General features: G+C 40.6%; 2 protein-coding genes across 3 annotated transcripts in view; one reads left to right on the top strand and one right to left on the bottom strand.

The window, feature by feature from the left end:
* ZFC3H1 (zinc finger C3H1-type containing) overlaps positions 1 to 17,467 on the top strand; it is a 76,806-nt gene extending 59,339 nt beyond the window's left edge. The window contains exons 36-39 of one of the 2 annotated variants that reach the window (XR_007456731.1): positions 1,354 to 1,481; positions 3,549 to 3,647; positions 7,936 to 8,055; positions 17,372 to 17,467. The gene's annotated coding sequence lies outside the window, so the exon portion shown is untranslated. Of the gene's footprint in view, positions 1 to 1,353; positions 1,482 to 3,548; positions 12,124 to 17,371 lie in introns of those variants that run through there. The other variant, XR_007456732.1, reaches the window with a different exon arrangement.
* LGR5 (leucine rich repeat containing G protein-coupled receptor 5) overlaps positions 17,402 to 19,068 on the bottom strand; it is a 127,238-nt gene continuing 125,571 nt past the window's right edge. Inside the window, exon 18 of the mRNA XM_049625973.1 lies at positions 17,402 to 18,489. Coding sequence (XP_049481930.1) covers positions 17,402 to 18,489 — 1,088 coding nt within the window. The remainder of the gene's footprint in view (positions 18,490 to 19,068) is intronic.

Raw genomic sequence — 19,068 nt, 5'->3', positions numbered from 1 at the left:
TGTTTTGGATGTGCTTTCGTTACTGTCAGTTGGAGCATATGTCCGTACCCAATACTCAAGCATGAGTTAGTTGCTCTCTCTCGGTAAGTGACACAACAGAAAGCACTACCATCTAAATTCAGTGGTGTTACTGCCCAAAATAACAGGTAAAACTATCCACTAGCAGATGGTCTTAACGTCAGGTTAAATAAAACGGGATCAATATGAAGATCCTCTGTTATCAATTCCGAGGTTTCTCAGCATGCTAGCTGGGCTTTTTTGTGTGTGGTGTAAGGAGGATAAAAACTACTTAATTCAGGACCCAGTTTTCACTTCTTGATGGGTCTAGAAAGAATTAATGGCCAATATAAGTGTAGAGAGTAGCCAATAATCCTAGTCACTTTCCACCCTTTTTATTGGAGTTGCCTATGAAGGGCATGGCACCATTGGCCAATTTAAACTTATTCTTGCAGGCCAGAAGTAACAAATGATTTAATCAGGCAAGAGTTTGCATGATCCCCAAGCTGGAAAACCATCCTTCCAGGACATTCTTTAAAGAGAAGGGAATTGTCTTTTTTTCCTTCTTAACCATAATTTTACTTTTTACTGTAATGAGACCAATCCTGGTGGAAGCTCTGCTTCAATTGGTGGAAAGAGGAAAAAAAATCACAGAATGAACAGAGCATAATTGGTAGCATTCACTTTTGGTTATTGGTTAATGTGGCACTAAATAAAAGCAATGTGATCTACTGGGGAGAATAAAAAGGATGAGTCAAAATAGCCAAGAGTAAAATCCAGGGCTTCCATTATGTTGCAAATGAGCCTTCTACGGTAGGACTGAGAAAAACGAAGCGGTGGCTTAAACGAGGTGGAAGTTTCTCTCTGAGGTAAAAATCCAAGTATGGAGATGGGCTGAGTGGCGTGGCACTCCATGGTGATAAGAGTCCTAGGCACCTTCTGTCTTGTTGCTCTGTCCTGCGTGACCTCCGTTCTCAAGAGGACTGCCACATGTGGTTCTGCTGGTCATTTCCTGCACATGGCCAAAAGCCTGAAATAACAGGGGTTGAAATAAGCCCACAATCACAAGCATCCTAGGCCACTGGCAGAGTTGGCCTGGGGGAAGGAGGGCCTTTTTTTAATTCACACAGAGGGATCACCTGGACCCCAAGTTTTATGGGGAGGTGGGCCTTTCTCTAAATTGCACAACAGCCCTCTGGTTGGTGGTCCTGATGATTCAAGACAGCTTTTCCAGCCCCAGCCGTTTTGTTCACATTCTGTTTAGCAGGAAAGAAGAACAAGGGGAACAAACTTCCTCTCTTAAGAGTACTTCCCAGAAGCTGAACATAACCACATCTGCTTTGTCTCATTGTTTAGAACATAGACACTTGGCCACTTCAAGGGAGGCTGGGATATTCAAGGATGAAGAACAGAATACATAATTTGGGGACAGCTAAGCATCTCTGCCACACCACCATCAAAGAGTAAACAGACTATAGGATGAGGTTAGTGACTTGAACCTAGCTTGTTCTAATCTCTAAACAACTTTCTAATGGCAAACCACTAAAATCCCTTCCAGTTCTATAGTCCTACTCTATAAATCTTTAGTTTGGTATAGAAAAGCAGAAAGTGCATTTCCCAGACTTAGTGGGTTAATGTAGGTTCAGGGATGGGCATTTAATAAGAGCTAACAATTGAGGCCTTACTGCTAAGTGCTTGAGGTTTATTAACTTAATTAAAATCTCACAACAACCCTATGAAATATTGTTATAATCCCCATTTTACAGGTGGCAAATAGAGTCCAGAGAAGTTAACTAAGTCACCAACACAGTAAATGACCAGCCCAGGAAGTTAACTGCTGAGTGCATGCCCTTAACTGGCAACTTAAAGTGTAAAGTGAGTTGAGTTGGTCCACTGAGAAGCAATCTTGGGGTCTTTGAGGGAATTATTGAGAAACGATCTTTCTTTTTTCTAAGCTAGTAGAATGTAAGCCTGGAGCTGTGATAGCTGCCTCACCACAGCTCTGTGAATGCTGGGAGTCAGGCCCAAGAGGGAAGCCCAGCTGAGGGTGGAAAGAGACCTATTCATGGTGGCAGCAGGATTCACTGTGGCCGAAACCACATACCCCTGGATTTTCCAGGCATTTAAAAATTTTCATTCTCATCAACCACCTCCCTTCCCTCCCTTTTACCCCATACCATTTTTTTTTTTTAATGTCTGTTTATTTTTGAGTGAGAGCTAGGGACGTGTGAGCTAGGGACGGGCAGAGGGAGAGGGAGAGAGAGAATCCCAAGCAGAGCCAGGGAGGGACAGAGGGAGAGAGGGAGTGAGAGGAAATCCCAAGCAGACTTGACTCTGTCAGCACAGAGCCTGATTTGGGGCTCCATCTCACGAATCGTGAGGTCAAGACCTGAGCCAAAACCAAGAGTCTGAAGCTTAACCAGCTGAGCCACCCAAGCGCCCCTCCCCTACCTTTTTAAAATGAGCTGCTGAGATTCAGCAGAGGTTCTTGTCCTCTGACAACATAATAGGTTAACTGATTTCAGCTAAGCTCTTGTGAACCTATGCCTGAAGAACATATGTAGCATCATGGTTTAAGATCCTGAGGACAGAGAATGGAGTAAGTTCTTATAGCCACATGAGTAAAGCAACTTAAGTAATAACTTTATGTTGAAGTTGAGGGGTCTGTAAGAAGACCAGCCAGAGAGTTGCGTATTTAGAAAATGCAGGAAGTGGGGCTGAGAAGACACTCTTCAGAGAGAAAAGTATAGCTTAGTGCTTAAGATCTCTGTACTTTGGATTCAACACCTGCCTGTATGACCTCGGAAAATTTCACTTAACTCCTAAGCCAACATTTGTTCATTAGTGAGATGAGGTTAATATTAGTATTTATCTCACTTGAGATTGTGAGGATAATAAGTTCATACAGGTTAAGAGCTTAGAACAGTGACTGGGACACAAAATACTCCATAACATTAGCTATCCATAGCATATGTGAGATTACAGAGACAGTTTGAGGAAGAAGCCTCAGCAATGTACGTTAGGGCAGCAATTCAGTGGAATGAGAAGGCTTGTGGTGGGGGTGTCTAATTACTTCATAAACTTCCCGAGAGTAAGGAAGACCTGAAGAAAATATTGAGACAAAGAAAGTGGAATGATAAAGGAACTTAGCTGTTATATATATTATTGTCAAGTTAGCTTGGACCTATATTTATTTAGCAAAATAAAGTTGTAATGAAGGCTTGGAAACAAAATGGTGCTGATGGATGGGACTAGCACTTGCAAAGAGATGGAAATAAGGTACGGCTTTTTTCTGTTGGAGGTTCGCTAGTGTGGGGAGTGTTTAAAGAGATTACAATGATTCTAGATCATTGGTGGTTCTAGATCTACAGCATCAGGAACATCTGGGAGCTTGTTAGAAATGCAGAATCTCAGGCCCTACCCCAGACCTACTGAACTAGAATCTGTATTTAATAAGATTCCTGGGCGATTTTATGTACATTAAAATTTGAGAAGCACTGCTCTAGGGTAGAGAGGAATTAATGGATTTAATTTTTTTTTTAATACAAAAGAAGAAGAAATGTCACAAATCATTGGAGTATCTACGTAAATATTTGGAATATAGTGGCTACCAGGTGCTTCGTTTTCTTCAGGCTCCATCTCACTACGAGGTATGTGCCTACCAGGTTTCGGTAACGCAGTAATCACCATGGATCTACATTGTCATCAATGCTCTTCATTCTAAAACTGATGCTAAGGAATAATTCTGGCTCCACAAGTTTTATATCTTTAAGTGCTCCTGAAATTTAAGTGAATGGTAACTCCTTGTTTATTCACAGGAGGGTTGTATTAGTTATGTATTGCTGTGTAACAAATTACCCTCAAGCCAAACAACTTAAAGCAACAAACTATTGTATCATAGTCTCTGTGGGTCAGGAATCCAGCAGGGCTTAGCTAGGTGGTTAGGTGGTTTGACTCAGGGTCTTGTAAGGAGTTGAATCCAACTGTTGGCTGGGCCGCAGTCAGTTATCTGAGGCCTAAAAAGAGCTGAAGGGTCTACTTCCAAACTTGCTCTTATAGTTGTTTGTAGGCCTAGGTTTTTTCCCATATGTATGTCTCTGTAGACTGCCTGAGTGGCTTCATGGCATGGTAGCTGGCTCCCCCGAGTGAGTAAGCCAGGGGAAAGAGAGACACACAGAGAAAGAGACAAAAAGAGACAGAGGGCATCAAAAAATGGGAGTTGCTGTCTTTTAAAACCTGACATTGGAGATGACAAACCATCACTTCTGCCATATGCTACTGGTCACACAGACCCAACCTTGGTACAATATGGGAGGGCATTACCCAAGGGTGTGAATATCAGCAGGTGGAGATCACTGAGGGGCCATCTTGGAGTCTGGCTACTGCAACGGTAGAGGAAGTTCTTCCCTATGAGCAGTGAAAGTCACCCAAGCTCCAGTAACAGGTGGAGCTTGTAGCTAGGAACCTCTTCAGTCTCCATGGAAAGGAAGGAGCCCAACCAATACATGACTTACAGATCTCGCACCCATCTTTGAACTGCTTCAAGAGCTGCCGATCCAAGCACAAATGGATTTTAGTACTAATTCGATGGGGAAAAGAGAATATGGTAGCAAAGAATACCTATTCGGTCAAGACAGCCTTTATATTCCAAAAAATCTGGATGCAGAAGTGGTCCCAGCAGCTGTTTAATTCATAATTGTATCAAAAAGTGGGGAGGGATGTTTTACCTGAAAATAGCCAAACTGATTCCTCTAAACAGGCCATACTTGTCATGAATAATGACCTTCTCACATCAAACATTGGCTTTTTTGGTCTAGAGCCAAAGAAGCAGTGAATGATGAGTATAACCAAATTTTGGAGAAACTTCTGCAACTCCTCTTATCCCCAGGCCAGCAGATAGGAAACAAACAAACAAACAAACAAACAAAGAAACAACTTCTATCACTTTGGTATCATTTCCTTTTGAAATGAAATGCATCCTTTTGCTTGTAGGTGGTGCCACCTGCTTCTTAATCAGCTCTGTGAACCCTTCTGCAGTCTCCCACACTGAGCCAAGCATATGATCACTTTACGTCCCATCATCCACACACTATTAAAATTGAAAAAAAAAATTTGTAGAGGAGCTATTGTCTATCTCCACTAGATTTTGGCTAAGACACATGCCTCCAGTCATACATGACAAGTATTTAAACTTTCTTACTCATTACAAAGGTATTCAGAGGAAAAGTGAAATATTCCAGAGATTGTAGCAGGCAAAATCAGCTACACAATCTTTTTCTAATTATTATAACAAAGCACCACATCAAGAATTCTCATTTTTCCATTGGAAAATAAAGTTATGTTAATCAGAAACAATGACATTTGGTCTACTTTAGATCAAAGGCCCCTCCATACCCCAGAGGGCCAATTCTGCTCTTGTTAAGACAAAAGCCTTGGGTAAAAAATATGAGTTTTTTTTCTTCTTCTTCTTTTTTGTGGACCATTTCCTTATTGTGGCTTTCAATAAACCTCTCAGTGGTTAGCAAGTTTTGACCAGAATGTCAAGCAAGATCTTCTTCTACTGTGGAATGGAGATTTAAAATTTGAGAACTTAATCAGATAGGTATCAGATGTACAACAAACTGCAAATCCTTTCAATGAAAACAAAACTTTTCCAATAATTGATATAGCTTTGTGCCCCATTTTACTCTTGACTTTTGCAGTTAATTGGAAAATGAACTTTGCTGACAGATGCAGTATACTCTGCATGTTTTATTAACCCCATTTTATAGTAAGCGCTCTGAAAAGGGAAGTGAAGAAACTTGCCCACTATTAAGCGTTAGACCTGGGATTTGAACACAGGCCACCTGGCTTCAGAATCTGAATGCTCAGTCACTATGTTATATTCCCCCCCAGAGTAACCACTCAGTGCATGTTTACTAAATAATTGGTTTAATTTTAATCTGTGCTACACAAATTCTTTGTAGACAAATGTTAAACAAAGAATGAAGATGTTTATAGAGTTTTATAAATATTTTTCTCAGTCAATGCTTTAGCCAACATTTTCACTCATTTTTCTTTAATTTGAAATAAATTTTCTCCTGTCTCTACTACTCCCCTTTTCCTTACACTCAGGATAGCTAGTTTTCTTTTCCTTTTGTTTCCTGTTCTCCCTTGCCCAAGGAGTGATACTTCAATCCCCCTAAAGACTTAGCTCCCTTGGGCAGGAGAGTGTAGTGGTTCTCAGACATGAGCCTGCATCAGAATCACCTGGATGACCAGTTAAAACACACATTGTTGAGGGGCGCCTGGGTGGCTCAGTCGGTTAAGCGTCCGACTTCGGCTCAGGTCATGGTCTCGCAGTCCGTGAGTTCGAGCCCCGCATTGGGCTCTGTGCTGACCGCTCAGAGCCTGGAGCCTATTTCAGTTTCTGTGTCTCCCTCTCTCTCTGACCCTCCCCCCTTCATGCTCTGTCTCTCTGTCTCAAAAATAAATAAACGTTAAAAAAAAAATAAAAAAAAACCAAACAACACACACATTGTTGGGTGCCAGCACAGAGTTTCTCATTCACTAGGTCGGGAGTGAGGCCCAAGAATATGGTTTTCTAAGTTCCTAGGGACCACACTTTGAAACTCACTAGTGCAGCTGTTCAAAGAAATGCCTCTGAGACCCACCTTCACTATTTATTAGGCAGGTGATCAAACCTTTGTTTGATCAAACCTTTGTTTGATCAAAACTTTGTGGGACACTTGGCTGGCTCCATTGCTGGAAGCATGTGACTCTTGATCTCAGGGTGGTAGGTTCAAGTCCCACGTTGAGTGTAGAGGTTACTTAAAAAATAAAATCTTAAAAAAAACAAAACCAAAAAACTTTGTACCACAGCTTCCTCATCTATAAAATGGGAATGACAACAGGACCCATTTCATGGGTTTGTCTCCTAATGAAGTGAAGTATTGTACATAAAAGCACTTAACACTGCCTGTCATATTCAAGTCTCCAGTAACAGCTATTACAAGCTGGCTTTTGTAGACATGCATACACTTAGAATTCATTTACAACTAAAATAATAGCTATTAGCAATAAAAAAAAGGTGTTTCTCATTCTTGATAATTACTTGTCAGAGTTTTTTTTCTTCTGTCATTATCTTGGCCTCTCAGCCTACTCACTGACTTCTTCCAGGGGAGTAGGCGAGCTAGGTCATAATGGAACGTTTGGGAGAGGCTTCTGGCCTGCCTGTGTTATCCCCCTCCTCTCTTTTTTAAAATTTGAAACTGGGGAGCCTGCATGGCTCAGTTAGTTAAGTGTCCAACTCTTGATTTCGGCTCAGGTCATGCTCTCACAGTTCATGGGATCAGGCCCAGCATTAGGCTGTGTGCTGACAGCACAGAGCATGTTTGGGATTCTCTCTCTCCCTCTCTCTCTTCCCCTCCTCCTCTCTCTCTTCCTCTCAAAATAAATAAATAAACCTTAAAATTTTTTTTTTTGGAAATACTCTGTCCATAGGAACCATCAGTTCTGCTGTTCCAAGAGGTAACTATAGAAAACCCAACCTCCATGTGGGGAGGCCATGGTCATCCAGTGCTGCCTGTATCTGGGAAAAGAATATGGCTAATTCTGGAAAGCTCACTTGCAAGATTTTTTTTTTAAGTTTTTTTTTTTTTTTAATTTATTTAGTGTGAGTGAGAGAGAGGCAAGGAGGGAGGGAGAGAGAGAATCCCAAGCAGGCTCCACACTGTCAGCATGAAGCCTGACACAGGACTCGAACCCATGAACAGTGAGATGGTGACCTGGGCTGAAATCAAAAGCCGGATGTTAACCAACTGAACCGCACAGCTGCCCCATCACTTGTTGAGATTTTTTAGGACACGTTCCGTAATATTAAGTTTTTCATTAGAAAATGTGACACATTGATCCATATCTCCTTTATGTTTTCTTATTTCTCATTTCCTTGGAACTCAGGCGGAGAGAAAGGATGCTACTTGTGGGAACTCTTCAAATCCAGTTCAAGGTCTGAGCCTTTAGCTATGTAGTGTTTTGACCTTGGCAGATTACTGAAGTTTATAGAGGCTGCATCCACAGGTGAGTATATGTGTTTATACAGGCTGCACTGGTGTTAAGGAAGTCTGGGGCATTTGAAGGATGAGAAAAGACTGGTGTTTTTTGAGAACATGGCATCACAGAGCCTTCTGGAGATCAAATCTCCTGGTCCTGGTGGTCTCAGGAATATTTCCAGAAGCTGTGCTTGCCGTAGGGGAGCAGCTTTACAAAGGTGGAATAAAACTGCCCAGATATGCAGCTGGTATCTTGTCCTCACAAGACAGCCACACGCAGGGTTGATCACAGCCCTACTGGTTACATCGAAAGGATTGAGTTAAAAAAAGAGAAACGGTGAAGGCTGGGGTCGAAGGGTGGGGTTCATATTCCCTGCTGCTGCCTGTTTCCTTCCATGTGGAGGATACTCCTGGTAGCAGTCTGTCCTCTTGCTGACTTGTCCTGTAGAAGGGATAAGTGACATATCTGATTAGCATGTAGAAGTACTCAGTCTTTTCTTCCCTTTGCTAGTGCCCTCCTGAAGATTACATTAGAAGGTTCTGTTCTTTTGTGTTGTTATTTCACAGAAACTCACCCTCACATGGGGAGATCTGTGTTGGACCAGTGTTCTCTGTGACTCAGTGGACAAGTCTGTCTAGTTCTCAGTTATGTATTAGAAAGCTGCTTGTCTGTGGATGAAAGCCCTGCTGTCTTTCATCAGCTTTATCAGCAATAAAGGTGATGTTTAACCTTTGCTGCCTTACTCCTTGTCCCAGTTTTCAACAGGTTCCAAACAAAGGCAGGAAAAGAGATTTCTATTTATTGAAACTTCCCAAACACCAGTAGTTAAGGATTTATTAAGCACTTATGAAGTACTTTGCATAATAACAATCCCTCGAGGTCAGCTATGAGGTAGATGCCATTATTATCCCCATTTTATAGATGAAGAAATGGCTGTTAAGAGGAATTAATTAATATGCTCATGATTAATTAAAGAATATGCCCACCCAGAATTAAGTAATATGCCAACTCGGCTGGTAAAATGGCTGTTCTGACACTCATATGTATGACTGTCTGACCCAGGGCCCTGCTATTCCCTTTGTCCAAATTTCCTATTTGAGAACAGAAAGGCAGTTTAAAATATATAGTTTAGAGTTTTAGGTAAAAACAAAACAAAACAAAACAAAAAAACCCCAAACTCTATGTATTGTATGTATTTTATGATGATGCAGATTTCATTTTGGAAATTGTAATAAACATAACCAATAAACCAGTAAGTAACCAAATGGGAGAGAAAATAATGATCTGTAGAAGGGTTGGTGGTTCATTGCTATATTTCCTATGCCAGCGGAACTTGGGAGATGGAGCAGGGGGAAGATCTTACCTAGGAACTTAGGAAAGATAATACAACTTATTAAAAAAGATTTAAAAACTTTGGACAGTGAAGCTAGGCATGTTAGTTGAGGAGGGATTGTGAAGGTCAGTATCAATAAAAAGCCCTTCAGAGTAACTCAAGTAAAAAAGAAGGTTAATTGAGAGGATACAACAACTTCATAGACATCTAAGAATAGGACAGAAAGCATGACCAGGCCACCCAGGGAATGGAACTTTCTAGAAACTCAGTCTTTCATGGGGCTACTGGCCACTTCTATTCCTTTCTGCTTGCTACACCAGTCCTTTGTTTTTCTCTTCAGAGTGCCTTTTTCTGCTTTCCAAAACTTAAATTTACACATAGTTTTGGCTTCTCAGGGTGTCAATGCTAGCCAAAATTTCATTTGATCTTTCTGTTCAAGCACCCATCCCATCATCATCTGACTTAGTTAGATTGTCTTAATGTCCTAATTCCAAATTCTTTGGAAAGAGTATCTGATTGATCTGGCTTGAGTCAAGGAGAATTTGATAGGGGTTGTGGCTGGGAAGCAATTGCAAACATTGTGCATGCGTGGGCTGGACAAGTACCTCCAATCTGTCTCCCTTAGTGAGGAAAATCAAAATTAGTCACATCTGCAGAACAGGCCGATCAAGAGCCCCAAACTCTTCTAAATCCTTGCCCAGAGGGAGGGAACTCTGGCTGGTTCCTTAAGCACTGATGGTCAACACTTAAAGGTTTTGACCATGTGACCCTGACTTCTCCTTATCACTACCAAATGATTAATTGAATCAGAAAGGGCAACCTATCCATCATCTGGACATTGACCTCTCTGATTGCTTAGCCCCCAAAGCTCTGTTCCATAGGGACAACAGTGATCAATCAACTTCTTTCCCTTCTAGAGTAGGAGTGGAAGATACAGAACGAGCCAAGTCAGTGATAGCAAGTGAGAGTCCTAAAGTGAAACCTGGGGGGTGGTGGGGTCCCCTTGGGAAGCACTAGGCTGAAGTCATGAATAATCCCAAGTTATAAATAAACCAAACCATGAATTAAAGAGAAGTTACAGAATAGAGATGATCAATGGGTGGCAACAGTAGTAGTTGAAGCACAAAGACTGGGTCACTTCAACAGTGAGAGATCCATACATTTAAGGAGTAACAAGAATATTCCATTCCTAGACCTGAGGTGAAGGCTTCTGGTTCTCCAACACCATGCTAAAGTTCTGAGGCCCTGTGTTCCCATGAGATTCCTTCTTTTCTTATTGCCACAGGTGTCCTCCCAACCAGTCTCTACTCTCCCTCATTACTTATAATCCAAAGAGCCTAATTAACTGCCATTACTGATTACCTCACTTCAGTATTTTGATATGGATAGCCTAGGGTGGAAAATAAAGGGAAGGAAGAAAAAAGGTAAAAAGGGGAGTATAAGGATTTGAAACAGCTAAAGAGAGATTTGATATGTGATGTATCAACTTGACTACCCATGCTTTTGGGACTGGTATGTTCTGTGACTTTGTGCTGTGATTCTCTAACTTACTTGGCCTTTACCTGCTTCTCTCACTTCCTGGGGAGAGACAGAAGCAGAAAGAACAGCCTTCAAACTTACTGTAATCTTAGAGATTGATATTGATATATCAATTGATATAATTGATATTAGTTCATCAGTAGTTTGAGGAAGAATGAGAGACAGTGAAGAGCTGGAGAAGTTAAGAGACTTGCTCAGGATTCCACAGCAGGTCTCTAAGAAGGGGGTTTAAGTCCCAAGTCTTTATTCTTCATCATCATTAAATGAACAGACTGAATGTCCATCACTCATTACACACAACTATGTGCTCTAGCTTTCAGGATGTTGATTTAAGGTCTCACTGCCTTCACCAGCAAATTCCTAAATCTCTAAAATTTCCTCTACAATTCTGACATCAAGTCCCATGTGTGGGTTTCCTTCCTGCAACCACAATTGAACCCTCCCTGCCCCACTACCCTCTTAGTTCAGATGCCAGTTGCAAGTCCTAGATTATTACCCGTGCTTCTGACAAACCAGCTAGAGATGGGATGTTCCAAAGTCATCCTTGAATTCAATCAATTTGCTAGAGGGGCTCACACAATATAGAGCAACATTTTACCTACCAGATTACCAGTTTATGATGGAAGGATATACCTCAGAAACAGCCAGGTGGAAGAGATGCATGCAGCAAAGGATGGGGAAAGGTGCTTCTTCCATGCCTTCTACACAGGAGCCACTATCTCCAAATCTGTGTGTGTTCACCAACCCAGAAACTCTCTGAACCCCATCCTTTCAGATTTTCATGGAGGCTTCATTACAGAAGCATGATTGATTAAATCATTGGCCGTTGGTGATTCAACTTAACCTCTAGTCCCTTCCACTCCCAAGAGGTCAAGGGCAGGGTGGGGACTGGTGGGGGTGGGGACAGAAAGTTCCAACCCTCCAATCACAGGGTTGGCTCCCCTCACAACCAGTCTCCATCCTTAGGTGATTTAGGGGTCTCCCAAAGCCCCTCATTAACATAACAAAACACACCTTCCTGGTTCTCATAATTTAAGAAATTCCAAGGGTTTTAGGAGCTCTGGCCAGGAATGGGGAATAAGACCAAATTCGTATTTCTTATTATAAATCACAATACTACACTTTCCAAGAAGACTAACACAAGAATTCATCTAAAACATTGAGAATTGGGAAGTTAACCATTATTTGATCTAGCTTTTCACTCAATATAATAGACTTTCTTTGGTATCCAAGACATCTGATGAAGTGAGTCTTGCTTAGATTGATTAAGCCCAGCTCTGTCTCCCTGAATTATCCACCGATTGGTTTTTGTTCTCTGAAAAAGTAATTTGGCTCATTCTGTGACTGCCTTTTAAGTGCTATTAAATAAAATCCAACTTTTATTCATGACTCCTCACTTTTGACCTTAGAGAGTCACTTCTCATTCTGACTCTCAGTTTCTTTATTTGCAAAATGGCAAGTCCTGCTTTGCTTATGTCATAGGACTTTTGGGAAAGGAGAAAAAGACAGCAATCACTTATTAAACATCTACTCTGTTCCAGGTGCTTTGATAAGAACTTTATGCACACTGAACTATTAATACTCCCAGGCCTATGAGGCTGTTGTTATTTGCCCATTTGAGTGAGGACAAAGTTGAGGCTAAGAAAAATTAAATATTTTGCCCTACTACTACACAGGTAGTAATAGAACTAGGATTTGAATGGAGGTTTGTCCGATGGCAAATCCCTGGGCTTAACCATTTTATTATTTTGCCTGCTATGAGCGGGTACTTAAGAAAGCACTTAGTGAATTTCAATTATTCAAATATTTCAAGTGTCTTTTTTTAACTTTCTTTTCTCCAGGGGCAATATTCTCAATTTTCTCTCTCTCTCTCTCTTTTTTTTTCTTTTTAAAGATTTTATTTTTAAGTAATTGCTACACACAATGTGGGGCTTGAACTCACAGCCCTGAGATCAAGAGTTGCATGCTCTACCGACTGAGCCAGCCAGGTGTCCCTCAGTTTCTTCTTTGATGAGCTATCATTTCCCTATCTCATATCATTAAATTCACTGTCCTTATGGACTAGCATGTTTTAAACATTCCATTTAAAAATGTAGTAATCAGAATGGGAAGTCACGTCTTAATGTGGCTAGAGTTGGAAAACCCATGTTGCACAATGCTTCTCCAGCCTATCATTCATTTTCTTCTAGTTTCTTCATCCAGACAAACTAAAGCTTTGTTATCATCCTATCCAATAGGCTTCAAGGGTCAGACATGCTGGAATTTGGGTTTGAGATGAATGAGTAGAATCTGAGTCCAGCATCTTTAGAAATGTTTATAAGGAGGTCATTGAAATGATTACTGACTCCGTGACCACTTCATTTGCAAGGAAAAGCCACCATACCCTAACTGTATTTTAGGGCCTCTGTGGCCTAACAAAGAAGATTGTCAGTGTTTAGTGGCTTGGAGGGGGATTGTCTCTTTTATCTACATAGTTGAACTGTAAAATGAAATTTCCAAATGCTGAAGAGCATGAATGGAGCTAGTGTGATCACAGTGAGCCCGTCTATTTATCTAAAACTTATTCTAGTGTTGGCTAATGGGCTCCTGAGCTAAAGGTAGTGATAAGATTAAGAAAAAAAAAGCAAAACATTGTTATCTTTTCAGATGTTGAAGCTTTTCTGGTTCTAAATGAACATGATGTTGCTAATTTTATTACTTTTTTTTAATTAAAAAAATTTTTAATGTTTATTTATTTTTGAAAGACAGACATGGCACGAGTGGGGGAGGGGCAGAGAGAGAGGGAGACAGAGAATCTGAAGCAGGCTCCAGGCGGGAAGCGGGGCTTGAATTCACGAGCTGTGAAATCATGATCTGAGCTGAAGTCGGACACTCAGCCGACTGAGCCACCCAGGCACCCCATCTAATTTTATTACTTTTTACTACCTTGTTTTTCCACTTTTGGCCACAAAGAAATGAAAAAGTGTTTTCTATTTTGTACAAGAATGATTTTGCCTACTAACAGTTGTGAGAAAAAACTATGTGCAATATCAGCCATCTGATATATATTTATATTAAAATGGCATTTAAAATGATTTGTTGTGGGTGACATATGAATAGAGAGACTAAAAATGATGAGTTTTACTGATGTAAGTGGTTGAATGCTAAAGAAAAAGGTAGCTCCTTTTTGAATAATATCTTAGTTTAAAAGGTGCCTTTCCAGAGAGCCCTTTCTTAAGCTCTGCATCTAAAGTAACATGCCATTCACTCCTGCCATGCTATTCAGCTTAATTTCCTTCATTCATGTTTCTATCACATATTTCCTTGTTTATATTTGCTTATTGTCTATCTCCCCTCTACCGGAGTACAAATTCTAGACCTTGTTTTGCATAGAAATCCTCATGTATAGAACACTGCGTGTAGTAGGCACACAGTATTTGTTGAATGAATGAATCCATTTTGAAAACATAAAGTTTTACTCTAGGCTCACCTACCACTTTATGTTCTTTTGGCTTTTGTTTTTGTTGTTGTTCCATCTGTCAACAGTTTATTGTATCTTTTCCCCTCCTCACTGTAGGTTTATTTACTTGTGGATATCATTCCAGCCATTCTGATTTACTGTATTATAGTGGAAAGCAGTGTTTGGTGTGAAGTGCATTAGAACTAGGTTTTGCTAATAAATAATAAAATTTGTGGATTAAAAAAAATTTTTTTAATGTTTATTTTTGAGAGACAGAGACAGAGACAGAGATAATGTGTGAGTAGGGGAGGGGCAAAGAGAGAGGGAGAGACAGAATCTGAAGCAGGCTCCAGGCTCTGAGCTGTCAGCACAGAGCTCCACGGGGGGCTGATCTCACGAACCTTGGGATCATGACCTGAGCTAAAGACAGACATTCAACTGACTGAGCCACCCAGGCGCCCCACAGAATTTGTGGATTTTTAAAGAAATACGTTAGAGTGGATTTTTTTTTTCCCTTAAAAAAAATTACATCACTGACTTGCGTTTTCTTGAGTGGGACAGAAAGAGGTGGGCTGCCAAGGACTTGTTCTTAACTTTAGGTGCCCAAAGCAAGTATGTTAAGAAGAAGGACTGAGATCCATTGCTTTAGAAGCAACTTTTGTATCCGCCATCAAGGCTCAGAGGAGTGAAATCGTGTTAGAGCCCTTGTTTCAGCTGAAGACAACTCAAGTGTGGGCTGCACAGTTGGTGCCATGGGATGCCTGTTAACTAAATTAGGTTGAAGCATATGGTTATATCTGATGGGTAGGTAGCAAACTCGGTGCCAGGTACCCTGAGGGCTCTCAGTAAATATGGGTTCATTTTAGCAATAATGCTGGACCTCCACCCAGGCCTGACAGTTTTGTCTTGCCACCTGTATGGGGACACCAGGAATTGCTGAGGGAGCTGGGAGGGTCTGGCACAAGAGGTTAGAAAATCATTTTCATTTCTTATGTTTTGAGGGATGGGAACTGAAGGAGAACAGTGCATTTCTTTGTGCCTTGAGAAACACGTGTTCTTAGAAAACGTTTTGGCCTTGATATGGTTTTGAAATATGTTTTTTTTTTAAAGGAAGAATTCATAGAAAATTCATGTTCGTGTTGAGTAATTGTAAGATCGATTTGTTACTTATATATTTCTCTCTAGTTGTGGATTTGGCTACGAAATCCAAACTCTCATTAGAGACAATAAACTTTACCAAGTCATTTACCATGACAAGATGGCTTATTAGTCCTACTTAACACAATCCAGGAGCTGGTAAAGATATTTTGATTTGTGCTCGCGAAGAATTTACTTCTTGAGATAAGTCCAAAATATGTAAAATATTAAGGTGCAAATACTTAGATAGCAAATGTATTTATACATCAAAAATAAAAAAAACATTTAGGAGAACATATATTTGCCTGTGGGCTCAGTAAAAGGCCTGAAGATATTTTGTTTTATAGTCACACATTTTATTACAAATTTCTTTTATTTTGTACCCAACAGAAAAGCAGGTTTGGAATCTATTTACAAGTACTATACATTTACACATATTATATACAGTTAATGAATTTAAAGAAAATGGGCAGAGAAACACAATATATATGAATAATATGCCACTGTACATGGTTTCTTATCATGGTCCTTAGAGTTACCGAATCTTTATTGTAGTAATAAATACAGTGCTATATTTACACATCTTATAAAACATCTCATAAATGTATTTTTTTTCAATTCCAAGTTAAAACATCTGATCAAAATAAACATGCTTATATAAAAATAAATCTACCTAACAGTCTTTTGGTTTGGATGTATTGAAGCTAATGTAGTATAATGGAAGTTACAAATTAGTCCTTTGACCTTTAGTATTTAATAATTTTGCTTCTTAAAATACTTAACACATCGTATTGTATTACATATGGAATAAGCAGAGAAGTCATGTTCCTGACATCAAGTGGGTTGGTCCAAAGACAACACAGCTAAAACCAAGCTAAAGAAAGAGGATATGTTACCAAGTCCCTGTTAAGTCCAAAGTGGTTTCAGACATCATTGCTAGGGCTACTAGAGATACACGTGTGAGAAGTTATGTTGGTGGATTTCATTCATGTTGGTCTGCATTTGATCATTATGTTAAGATGCACCTCAGTCTGAATCAACTCACAAAGCCCCCTGCAAAAAGTGTGCACCTGAAGAAAAAACAATCCCCAACCTCCCCGAGTTGCACACCATCTTTTCTAGGTGTATCCATTGCCAGCAATGGACTTTTATTTGGAGTTCTGGACAGCAGAGAGTTAAAAATTAATTAGACACGGCAAACCTCACTTCTACATGATTGCCTTCATGGCAATTTAAGAATTTATTTTCCTTTCAAAATATTTGTAGGCAGTTTTACTTCACTGAGGTGGAACCATCTAGTGCCGATACATACAATTTGGCATCTCTAAAAACGATGTGAATATGAGTAAACTAACAATGTCCTACATTATCCATTCATGGGGGATTGGTGCTGTGGAAGGATCCTTTCTGAGGAAAGGGAAAGGAGGATTAACACATCCACATGGTCATTAAAATGAAATTGTACTGGTCACAACTTTTACTTAGTAATGTAGGCCATTTAAAACCCTATTTTCTGAACTCCTCTAACCATCTTTTAAGGAGTTTTCAGGTTTGAAAACCTGAAACTAACCTTTGTAAGCAAGTGGTTCTGCCCCTCGCCCCAAATAATTAGATTGGTGAGTTTAAAAAGGAATCGGTGGAAATCATGGAGAATCTTTTTTGAACATTTCAGTCTGCTTTTTAGAATCTGGGCTTACCTAAATAATGTGATTGATGTATCTCTTATATCTGAAGGAATTATACAAGCAGCATTTAGACTTGTTTTTCACTCTCCAGTATCAACAAGGTCTTCAGCTTTTTCCACACTGAGAGATATTAAAAACAAACAAGTTTCCACTCAGCTATTTTTTAGTTACTGCTCTGATGTACTCAATCTCATATTTTTTGGTTTTCAGTGTTTGAAAACTTTTCCTCTCACATGTTAATTAGACACATGGAACAAATGCCACCGATGAAAGATGACAGCTTTCGGTCACTGGGTAAGCTGGCGGTGACACAGAATTGGAAGGTAGGTCGTAGGCTATGCTGGCACTGGTGAAGGTTACCAAGGCTTGGGTTGAGTCACAGGACTGCTTCTCGACATCGTCAGAGTTAATAGACATCAGGCTTGGGTTTCTCGATCTTGTCCAGAAGTGGGTTTGCTTTCCCAGGCTCCCCAGATCTTCCTTAAAATGGGGATTGAAGAGGATGTAGAGAAGGGGATTGAGACATGCAGGAAGCGGGACAATCACCAGAAGGATAAACTTAATGACTTCAGGACTGATAAATGTGAGGTTTAGTAAAGAGGAGAAGGACAAGAAAGCCACAGGGCAGTAAAGGATACAGTTGGTGAAGAGCAATAGAGCGATGTGTTTCACCATAGAACAGTCCCAAATATTTTCCAGGTCTCCCTTTTCCAAATTGCAGTAGAGCTTGGTGTAGGCAATGGTCATCACCAGGAAGCAGAGGGAGTTGAGCAAGACGAGAGCGACCATGTAGCCTGTGGTGCTGGGCTCGCCAAAGGGCAGGGGTAGGCAGAGTGGGGAGGCACTGAACTCACTGCCACCCAGCAGTGGAACCGTGGCGATGGTCAGGGCCAGCACCGCACAGAGCAGAATGATCACTTTCAGACTGGAGAAGGGGGTTTTCCTTTCAAATTTTGCAGAGCATTTCACAGAGAACCCGCGCTCCAGGGCTGCCAGAGTAAGCAGGAAAACAGATGATTCCGAAGCAAAAATGGACAAAAAGCCGACGACCTGACAACCGACCCCCTGCTCCCACCACGCACCATGCTGTGCAAAGCTGCCAAAAGTGAACGCGTCCACGCCAGCCAGCACAGCACTGGAGACCCCCATGAGCATGTTCACTGCTGCTATTAACCCAATTAACAGTTTTATGGAGGAAATGTACAGAGAGGCTCTGAACACTGTGGAAGTCACCAAGGCATTGCAAGTAAGCGCCAAAACTGCTATGGTCCATACTCCAATTCTGATTAGCCAGCTGCCAAACAGGTATTCGCAGAGTTTGAAGGGGCCTAGAATCCAAGGAAGAAAAAGACTGGGTATCAAACTAGGGTTTACAACTTCTGCCAATTTACCTTTTTGTTTCTCTTATTAGGACACCAAGAGAGAGGCCAGTAACAGCTAGAGGTAACACACAGTTCCCTTGTGGCATGCTCTACTTTCTTTAACTCCCGTGAAAACATGAACACCAGGTGCTCATATTTTCAAGCTTGACACAGAGAAATGGAGATGGGGAATTTAAATCACTTGATTAAGATCCCTCAAAGAATGCAGAGTTGGGGCCAGGTAAAAAGCCAGATCTCCTGGGCTTTTCATTATATTTTTCTCAGAATGCTTCAAAAAGGTTCTGGAAGTAGAGAAAGAGGATCCCAGGGAAATACTCTATAATATTAGAACAGGAAGCAATGATAGTATGAAAATGCATTTCATGAACATTTCATCTTAGGTTTGGCTTGATGTTTGATGACATTTGATGTTTGATGTTTGAGAGCCAGAGACAATCTAGTTGTTGAAAATAAAATATCAACCCTTCCCAGCTGTCCTTTTTTTTTTTTTTTTTTTCAACTGGTCCATTCTGTTCCTGGGAATGG

Source organism: Panthera uncia, chromosome B4 (genome assembly GCF_023721935.1).
Source record: "Panthera uncia isolate 11264 chromosome B4, Puncia_PCG_1.0, whole genome shotgun sequence".
Taxonomy (NCBI): Eukaryota; Metazoa; Chordata; class Mammalia; order Carnivora; family Felidae; genus Panthera; species Panthera uncia.
This window is presented reverse-complemented; position numbering and strand designations above follow the sequence as displayed.